Raw genomic sequence first — 10,972 nt, forward strand, 5'->3', positions numbered from 1 at the left:
GCGTAACTGTAAGTTTCGTATCTGATTCAGTCAAACAGACGATAAACACGCTGCACAGTTTACAATACGTTTAATAAGCGTAACTATAAGTTTGGTATCTCATTCAGTCGAACAGACGATAAACACGCTGCACAGTTTACACTTCGTTTAGGAAGCGTAACTGTAAGTTTCGTATCGGATTTGGTCGCACAGACGATAAACACGCTACACAGTTTACACTACGTTTAATAAGCGTAACTGTAAGTTTTGTAATTCATTCAGTAGAACAGACGATAAACACGCTGCACAGTTTACACTACGTTTAATAAGCGTAACTGTAAGTTTCGTATCTGATTTAGTCGAGCAGACGTTGAAGACGCTGCACAGTTTACACTACGTTTGATAAGCGTAACGGTAAGTTTCGTATCTGATTCAGTCGAACAGACGATAAACACGCTGCATAGTTTACCGTACGTTTAATAAGCTTAACTGTAAGTTTGATATCTCATTCAGTCGAAGAGATGATAAACACGCTGCATAGTTTACACTACATTTAATAAGCGTAACTGTAAGTTTGGTATCTGATTCAGTTGAACAGACGATAAACACGCTGCATAGTTCACACTTCGTTTAATAAGCGTAACTGTAAGTTTGGTATTTGATTCAGTCGAACAGACGATAAACACGCTGCATAGTTTACACTTCGTTTAATAAGCGTAACTGTAAGTTTTGTGTCTGATTCAGTCAGACAGACGATAAACACGCTGCACAGTTTACACTACGTTTAATAAGCGTAACTGTAAGTTTGGTATCTGATTCAGTTGAACAGACGATAAACACGCGGCATAGTTTACACTACGTTTAATAAGCGTAACTGTAAGTTTGACTGATGTCTCATTCAGTCGAACAGACGATAAAGACGCTGCATAGGTTACACTACGTTTATAAGCGTAACTGTAAGTTTGGTATCTGATTCAGTTGAACAGACGATAAACACGCTGCATAGTTTACACTACGTTTAATAAGCGTAACTGTAAGTTTGGTATCTGATTCAGTTGAACAGACGATAAACACGCTGCATAGTTTACACTACGTTTAATAAGCGTAACTGTAAGTTTGGTGTCTGATTCAGTCAGACAGACGATAAACACGCTGCATAGTTTACAGTACGTTTAATAAGCGTAACTGTAAGTTTGGTATCTGATTCAGTCGAACAGACGATAAACATGCTGCATAGTTTACACTACGTTTAATAAGCGTAACTGTAAGTTTGATATCTCATTTAGTCGAACAGACGATAAAAACGCTGTATAGTTTACACTACGTTTAATAAGTGTAACTGTAAGTTTGGTATCTGATTCAGTTGAACAGACGATAAACACGCTTCACAGTTTACACTACGTTTAATAAGCGTAACTGTAACTTTTGTATCTGATTCAGTCGAACAGACGATAAACACGCTGCATAGTTTACACTACGTTTAATAAGCGTAACTGTAAGTTTTGTATCTGATTCAGTTGAACAGACGATAAACACGCTGCACAGTTTACACTACTTTTAATAAGCGTAACTGTCAGTTTGGTATCTCATTCAGTCGAACAGGCGATAAACACGCTGCATAGTTTACACTACGTTTAATAAGCGTAACTGTAAGTTTGGTATCTGATTCAGTCGAACAGGCGATAAACACGCTGCACAGTTCACACTTCGTTTAATAAGCGTAACTGTAAGTTTGATATCTCATTCAGTCGAACAGACGATAAACACGCTGCATAGTTTACACTACGTTTAATAAGCGTAACTGTAACTTTGGTATCTGATTCAGTCGAACAGGCGATAAACACGCTGCACAGTTCACACTTCGTTTAATAAGCGTAACTGTAAGTTTGGTATCTGATTCAGTCGAACAGACCATAAACACGCTGCATAGTTTATACTTCGTTTAATAAGCGTAACTGTAAGTTTCGTATCTGATTCAGTCGAACAGACGATAAACACCCTGCACAGTTTACACTACGTTTAATAAGCGTAACTGTAAGTTTCGTATCTCATTCAGTCAAACAGACGATAAACACGCTGCACAGTTTATACTTCGTTTAATAAGTGTAACTGTAAGTTTGATATCTCATTCAGTCGAACAGACGATAAACACGCTGCACAGTTTACACTACGTTTAATAAGTGTAACTGTAAGTTTCGTATCTCATTCAGTCGAACAGACGATAAACACGCTGCACAGTTTACACTTCGTTTAATAAGCGTAACTGTCAGTTTCGTATCTGATTCAGTCGAACAGACGATAAACACCGCGCTGCACAGTTTACACTACGTTTAGTAAGCGTAACTGTAAGTTTGGTATTTTATTCAGTGGAACAGACGAGAAACATGCTGCACAGTTTACACTATGTTTCATAAGCGTATTTGTAACCTTTTCGTATCTGATTTAGTCGAACAGACGATAAACACGCTGCACAGTTTACACTTCGTTTAATACGCGTAACTGTAAGTTTCGTATCTCATTCAGTCGAACAGACGACAAACACGCTGCATAGTTTACAGTACGTTTAATAAGCGTAACTGTAAGTTTCGTATCTGATTCAGTCAAACAGACGATAAACACGCTGCACAGTTTACAATACGTTTAATAAGCGTAACTATAAGTTTGGTATCTCATTCAGTCGAACAGACGATAAACACGCTGCACAGTTTACACTTCGTTTAGGAAGCGTAACTGTAAGTTTTGTATCGGATTTAGTCGCACAGACGATAAACACGCTACACAGTTTACACTACGTTTAATAAGCGTAACTGTAAGTTTTGTAATTGATTCAGTAGAACAGACGATAAACACGCTGCACAGTTTACACTACGTTTAATAAGCGTAACTGTAAGTTTCGTATCTGATTTAGTCGAGCAGACGTTGAAGACGCTGCACAGTTTACACTACGTTTGATAAGCGTAACGGTAAGTTTCGTATCTGATTTCGTTGAACGGACGATTAACACGCTGCACAGTTTACACTACATTTAATAAGCGTAACTGTAAGTTTGGTATCTCATTCAGTCGAACACAAGTTGAATTCGCAAGGTTCATTTTAGTAGCGTCTCCTATCGTGTAGAATAAATGCGGTCAGGTTTCGAGCACTGAACTGTAACGTATGCGAGACGCTGGGTTGGGTCTCTTTTTACGCTACACATTTGCGAAACAGGCCCCTTGATGTAATGGTTCCTGGCTGATTCCTCAGTTTGGTGGGAAATTCTGATAATGGGGGGTTCACACGAAGCCGCAAAAGAAATAAGAGATACTATGGTGAACATACTCGACACCATTGCATAGGCCGTGTAGATGGGTCATTTGTCGGCTATTAAACTGGAACCGAGCTGGGAAGGCAAGCAAGTCCGGCCAGCAAACTGTTTGCGGCGCCCTTCCCGTACTGAAACACCAAAACCAACGGAGAAAAAGACCACGCGAAGCGCACCGAAACCTTTGAAACTAACACCCAAGGCAGGTAGGAAGCCTTGAAATTCAGGTTAAAAGTGGTATATATCTGAAACCCAAACCAGCAGAAATCGCAATACAAGCCACGACTGCAAATTTTATCGCGAAACCACACCGCGCTATTTTGACTGTCAAAACTTTAGTGGTGTTCTCTGTGAATGATGTGATTGGTTTATACATTGGCGTGAATTGGCGCGCAAATGTTGTTCGAAACTTTTTGACTGACACATTTTGACAGCAAGCTCTGTAATTGGTCACAGTGGACGCGCAGATGTCACGCCGAATCAAAGACAGTGCAGTGGGTCGTGTAGTGGTGAATGACAGTGGTGGAGATTTAAGAAAATTTATCGCAGCGCATTCTTGTGTTATTCCTGTGGCGTGCTACCGTCGATTGCATCTACCCGTGAACGCACGCGCCAAAAACATGTTTTCACGTGACGTCAAACGTCTGAGTTTCAGGTGTCAAACTTTGAAGTTTTCTCGCCCAAATGTGTGGTTCACTCTGTTCTCTTGACCGTTCACTGTCAGCGTGGTCAAGAAATCAGCGAAAATCTCTTCACTGATATGGAGAGCCGAAAAAGTATCGAGGACCTTCTCAGAGACGTGGATGAAGAGTTTTTGATATATGCTGGTGAATTACGAAGCAATGGTTTTGCGCAACAGCGAGCGCAATTTCCACACCGCCACCGAAAATTATACAGCTCAAAATCAAAATCAAACCTTGGGCTTCAAACGGACTTTACAAGACCAGGATAATGGCAACAACATGGTAAATGATGTTTTCCAATGTTGATTTGCTTTCTGCAAATAGTTAAAGTGATGATTTGAACCAGAATTCTGTAACTTCGGTAATTTTCATCGCAAACGCGCCCGAATTTACTGCGAGTGATCGCTTTGTACAAACACGGAGCGTCTTCAAATTTTACATGCGTGTTTGCACGCTGTTTATTTCAATAAAATGTTTTGTTGGAAAAGCTTTTTGTTGATTTTTGTGTCTTTGTCAATTCATATATGCGTTTGAGAAGCGACAGATGCGTAACTCAAGGACAATGCCAAAGGTCTTCATCAACATGCCGTGAATTTTAGCTATTTTTGCGTTTAAGTGTGTTTTTCGGCAAATGATTAATAGGTAACCATATTATTTTACGTCGGAAAACATTTGTTTAATCATTCCAGTTTAATATGCAGTTAATTTTGGAAGCCAACACTATCATTTACCTACTGCGCAGTTTGATGAATTTTAACGGTCTTGGAAGAAAATTTTCAATTTCTGCAAAACCTATGGAAACACGACAGGAGTTAAAGGGTTATTTAAGAGAGGACGAACCACTTGCTTGCACCATGGTCTCCAACAGAATAGAGTCTTGGAAAGTACACCTAGGAACTGTTCGAACGTGATTCGACTGTTTGGGAGCCGTGCTTCCAGTCAAGATGTACGGCTTAACGATTTTTGAAACTGCACCCTTGCTGATGCGTAATCTCCTCCCAACTTCTGAAAAAGAATAACCCTGCGCAAGTTCTTTCACTTGATTACGTAAATTGCTTGAAAGTGGGACGCCTTTCTGACAATTTCGTCCTTTCTTGTTGATTGAAAACATCTTCCCTTTGAGCAGTGGCACTGATCAGTGTCGAGAAGTAAAACTTCACATTTGGGCGGGAAAACTTCAAAGTTTGACACCTGAAACTCAGACGTTTGACGTCACGTGAAAACATGTTTTTGGCGCGTGCGTTCACGGGTAGATGCAATCGACGGTATGAAAAAAAACTATGGTAAGAATGCTTTCCGAAGATTGTTTTGAACGAAGAAGAAACAGTTGATATTACCGATCTGCTCTTGACATTTTCAGTGCATGGGGTAGCTGGAACACAACGAGAAAAAACCTCCAGTGCCGTTCTCGCGGAGTGGAAGGACTGCACGTGTTTACTACATTTTTTGAGTGATCTCACCGAAGCCAGCGAGGGAAATCTTTTCGTTGTTTAGCATCAGGATACAAAAATCTAACATCGACATGGATTTAAAACAGTCTATCTGCAGATCTGTTTCCAACAATCGTCAAGCGACGGCGAAAAGTGTCTGGCTTCATCTCAATACAGTAATACACTGACGGTAGCCGAACACTTTCAAAAAATCAGGGCTTTAAATGTCAAGGACTGCAAAGCAAGCTGAAACCGTATAGTTTTGAGAGTTTTAATTTTTTTCTGTGGACACAACCTGCTGATAACAGAGAAATTTGGGCATCAAACTGTAGAGGTGAGCTCTTTTCCAATTTTGTAAAGACTAATGTATACTAAGGAGTAAAAGCTGTTTGAGTTTTTTCAATCACTCAGTTTCTTTTGCTGAGCCGTTAGAAATTTTGTTTAGGTCGCATTTACTCTAATTCGTTTTCTGCTCAGCATATCGATCAAACGAAATCGATTGCGCGTCTGTTCAAATCTACATGTCGTCATTGGTTTCAATCCAAGACTATTTGTTTTATACTGTGTCTGAATGATATTTCTGAAAACACATGTTGAAGTTGATGCAGCTTTTTTAGATCACATTCAAAGTTGTGGTTTGTCCGGTTAATTTAGAGCGAAATAAACACGTGGTGACGGTGTACGTTTTCAGTTCTACGCGCCCTATAAAAATGAAAAACAGAAAGTAACACTCTTAAGCTTTGCCAAAAAATTACAAGCAGCATGAATGAATTTCTCGTGAATTTGTATTCAGGCTGAAAATGTCTTGATTAACCATTCCATAAAGTTACATTTTCCTTCAAATATAAAAACCGAGGTCCTTCAGCTGCGCTATTTCAGGCTTTAATATTCCATCTCAGTGTATTAATTGCTCAGTCTCGTATCTGATCCTGGCGACGGATTTCTAAGAAAAGAAGATTGACAATCTTGTGGGGTTAAATTATATATTTTCAGTTTTAAAGAACCCAGTCCTTATTTTCACCGCTGACAAAAATGAGACTTGTAAAAGATCTGATAAAACTTACGGACGTTTTTATGCCCATAAACATTTTTTCTCTTCGCCTACCGTGTTAGTTTCCTCCCGTTTATGGAAAACTTTGTTTGCATAAAGGAAAAGAACACTTTTTGGTAAAAAAAATTCTCTGTTAAGGAACGACTGGAAAAAAACCTTTAGATATCGTTTACCATTTCACTCTATGAAACAATCGAATTATCTATTTTTGAAACTGCATGCGAATGTGCTGCGAGCCGAGAGCCGCACTCTTTTATACTTTGGAACTCATGGCTGCACATGTTGGATTTCCATTTGCCGGCCACGAACTTGAAATTTACAAGCTGCATTCAACTAGTGTAAAGGGTTTCCCTTGTGTTTGTTCATTTCCGATGAATGAAAATATCCCCCTTTCTTTGGAGTGGCGTTTTTGCGCTTCGAACTCGCTTTGTATCAGTATAAACAGTTTGGCACTAACTTAGCTCGCGGGTTTAACGCCGCCGCTTTAATTCGCTCCAACTTTGTTGTTTTGCAGAAGTAAAATTGTCGTTTGAAAAGAGAATTTGTTATGGTATTAAATTTGTACGTTAGTCAGAACTGACTATCTATATTTGTTATCAAGAGAATTGATAGAATGTAATCCTTTAAGGTTAATAAACTGGGAATACCAGTTTCTGTCAGTTTAAAAATTAACGTGCAGTGCGGTCTGTTTTCGTCTTCGGCGGTAGATATTTCTCTTCGGCTACGCGCGTGAATGAAAAATCAAATTCTTTAATACAATTCTGGCGTCTATTATTACAGCCCTACAGGCTTTAAAATATTAAATCAAAGCAGACTCGTTTCTGTCAGAAGCAAGGCAGTTTTCCTTTGGAATTTCTTGCTTATAAAATTAGCTTTCAAGTCTCCCGCATAATCATTTACATAAGCTTAGCTGTTGGCGTTTTTTGATTCTTCTATGAAAAACCATTTCAGCGAAAACCCATTCATTACAAAGGAAACCACTTTTTCCAAGTCGTATGCATTTCTCATTTCCGTACTTTCAAAGATATTGCAGATACTCAGCGGGGACATTTTGCAGACCTGTTCATGATTTCGAATTGAATCGCTTCTTGCGGAGTTGTTTATTTCACTGTACGAAATGGCTGATCCCTTTTCAGATTTGTCGCATTACAAGACGTAGAAAAATAATCACATAAAATTGTAAAATACCCGATTCTTGATTTACTTTTGCGGGACAGCGAATGCCAATGTCTTTTTTGCGAATGCGGAAAGGAGCGACGGTTTATAAGCAAACGAATTCCGAACTCGGTGACATGGCTGGCTTCTTCGCATCGATCGTTGCGATTATAAAGCTCTTGAAAAAAATAACCCGTTCTCGGCAAACTGTTCGCTTTTGAAAGGCTTAATGAAATGCTGCAGGTAAAATTACTTCAAAAGGGTTCTTTTTTTAAAGAAAAGTTCAGCAGCTTCGATGTCCTGGCCCTCAACATTTTTCTCCGTAATGGCGGCCGAAGATCAGAAATATTCCTCTCGATAAATGTTGGAACAGGTACGAATAATAAGCTGAAAGGTTCACTTCATACGGATAATAATCGTAAAATGCGCGTATAATAACCGTAAAGTGGCAACTTTCAAGCATAATAACCGTAGAACACCCCTTGATACGCTTATTATGCTGGTGTGACACGAATAATACGGTTAATAAGCGTAAAACAGTGTCATGTAAGTTTAATACTCTGTGCTCCAGAAGTATTTTGACACTCCAGAAACAAATTGACAGCTGTTAATTATAATTATTGTTTCCAGAGTATTTTAATCTTTTTTTTTAGTCAAATGAGTCTTTTTCAGAAACGATTTCCAAAGAAATGGTCAAGATTCCATTCAAATGCCAGATAAGATCCCAAGGGGGTTACTTCCTTATAAGAGGCTAATGGGGATGTGCCGCTGGATGGGGTCGCATTTTCACGACTGGATTGACTAGAATGGGGTCGCATTTTCAATAGAGTTACTAGAATGGGGTCGCACATTTTCGGATTTTTGGGGTGAGAAAATTCTATTAAGTAGGGATTCAAAATGGTCTCGGTTAAAAAGTTCAGAAAGTTGTTGCAGTTTATTAAATGTAACAATCACCTCGCATTACATTCCGTTCTTGAAAGTAGATGCATAAATAGAAAGTGACTTGGTTGGGATCGCAAAAATTACATTTTCCCAAAAAGTGACTAAGATGGGGTCTATAACTGGCCACAAAATAGACTATAATGGGGCAGGGGCTCTGAGAGGCCAGCGGCACATACCCAGCAAAACTTAACCCAAGTACCCCCCCCCCCCCCACCCCGGGGATAAGATGGACATTACAAAATGGAATTTGAATGTTCATTTTTGGTCATTCGTGATGTAGGTTGACTGTGAGAAAGCCACTGATGGTACCCTTGGGTAAATTTACTATTGTGGGTACTCTCAGAATCCCATGAGTGTTAGTAATTTTTTTTGGTAGGTATTAGAAGCCAGGTATCAAATTCATTATTAATAGCTAACTGAAATCTCCAGCTCCTGGTCCTAATACCAGACCCATATACCCTACTTTTGATGATGCTAGATTTGAAAGGTTTGCCATGATTAGTTTTTGTGCCAATCAATTTGAAACTTCAACATCCCCCCCCCCCCCCTAGGGCAACTGCACATCATGATATTTGAACTTTTGAAAATATCCTACCCCAGCACCAAATTTGATTATCAAATACCCCTGCCCAAAAACAAATGTTACAAGGTTTGGTACAGTATGTATACTATTTTAGAAACTGGTTCATGTATTTAGTTTAGTGTAGTTAGGACTTTTATATTTTGAAATTTTAAGAAGAGGAGGGAGATGTTGAAGGTCGAATTGCCATGAGTGCATAGCCGAACTGAAAGAGGGAGGTCAATTTTAAGCTTACTCATGTAGGAAGTAAACTGTTCCATTTTTTAAACACATAGGACAAAGAAAAAACTGAATGCCTGACAAGAATCAAACTAATGATGCTCTGACAACTGAGAAACTGACAAGACTTGTGGTGACTTGAATCATTTACTAAACATTTTTTTAAATATGCATTTTGTGATAGAGTCAAAATTATTTGAATTAAACGTAATCATAGGTGACCATACATACAATATTATTGTTCTATCTGTATCAAAGTCGTGCAAAGTCAGGAACTGAAGTAACATCACTGTTGCCAACATACAAGACTTATTTTCACATTTCAAACAACACTAGTGACTCTTTATTAGAGTACTATCACATAGTGTACTGGGGCTCCTAGGAGGACGGAGGAAGGGGATGGGAGGATGACAGGGGTTGTCATCATAGCTTTTAGGGAGGGGGAAATCGGTGGATTGGTACTACTTAGTAGGGACCACCATTAGAGTTACTGTGGAACCTCTTATGTGTTGAGAGCCTTCCTTCCACCACCCCCTGGACTGATGCTAGGCTCTATGTAGTGTCTACCGTTTTTAATAAAAATTGCCCAAAGCAATCATGCCTATCAATAGCGTGCAAACAACTTGACCAACCATTAAATTTTTAAATAATGTCAGTCAGACTACAGCAGAGCTCTTGGAAAGCAAAGGCCCTGTTCAGACTAGGTGCCTGTGCCTTCTTCTCGCACATAGGCACTAGTCCGAACAGAGCTTTTTGTTGGTGCCTGAGGAAAAATCTTGGCACTGTGCCTGGGCACTACCTCCAAGGGTACTACTTGGGAACCGTTCCTGGGCACAGTGGTCAGTGAACAGGACATTTCAGTTCCCATGCTTTTCCTCATGCTAACCTATGATGCATTAAACAAAACCATGGTGCTAAATTGGTGAATGACATGATTGCTCCTTGGGCACCACGGAGTCAGAAGAACATCTTTGTCAGAGCTAAAGACGTTTGGTTCAATGGAATCTAAAGTTCACGTTCATAGGCTGTGACTGGCTGCTTTTGATCCATTTTTTCAGTTTCTGTACTTTTGTAGTGTGTCGATTACTGTTATCATGATTGACAGCAGTAACAACTAATATCTACTACAAACCATTGGTTGGGTTTTAAAGTTCTGAGGTCGCATGCTATTGAAAGGCGCCGTAAACATTGACAACATTCACTCAACCAGAACCGCATAATATCTTTCAAAACTGTGCCGAAAATGCTAGCTAGCTTATCTTGGACTCATCAAGTATTGTTTTCAAGTACACAACGAAGAATATAGCTCAAGGTTAAGCTTAATTTTACTGTAAAGGTAAACTTAAAAACGTTTCTGCACATTGCATGGACAGCTGAATGCTGCAACCTTTGCTTACCAACAAAGAAAGCTAATTACAGAACTTACATGGAGGGTTTTTTCCTCGCTTCACTCCTGTTCATGGCTGCAACAGTTGTAAATCTAACTATGTGGCACTTTTATTCTTTTTGGTATAATTCCAGGCTCTCAGTTCTCCCTATTTCAACATTGTGTATCCCTCTCACTCGTCTTGATGTAAACGTTGCTATGCTTTTTGGCGGGAAGAGACTGGGAAAAAATATACTCATGAGCAT

At 39.3% G+C, this 10,972-nt stretch overlaps 1 protein-coding gene across 1 annotated transcript in view; it reads right to left on the reverse strand.

The window, feature by feature from the left end:
- Window positions 1-10,946, reverse strand: part of LOC146466225 (dynein axonemal intermediate chain 4-like) — a 44,515-nt gene extending 33,569 nt beyond the window's left edge. Inside the window, exon 1 of the mRNA XM_085127600.1 lies at window positions 10,767-10,946. Within this exon, the coding sequence (XP_084983726.1) occupies window positions 10,767-10,801 (35 nt within the window). The 5' untranslated portion in view covers window positions 10,802-10,946. The remainder of the gene's footprint in view (window positions 1-10,766) is intronic.
- Between the last annotated feature and the right edge of the window lie 26 nt (window positions 10,947-10,972).

The sequence above is a fragment of the Pavona decussata genome, unplaced genomic scaffold, assembly GCF_977016875.1.
Source record: "Pavona decussata unplaced genomic scaffold, jaPavDecu1.1 SCAFFOLD_149, whole genome shotgun sequence".
NCBI classification, from domain to species: Eukaryota; Metazoa; Cnidaria; class Anthozoa; order Scleractinia; family Agariciidae; genus Pavona; species Pavona decussata.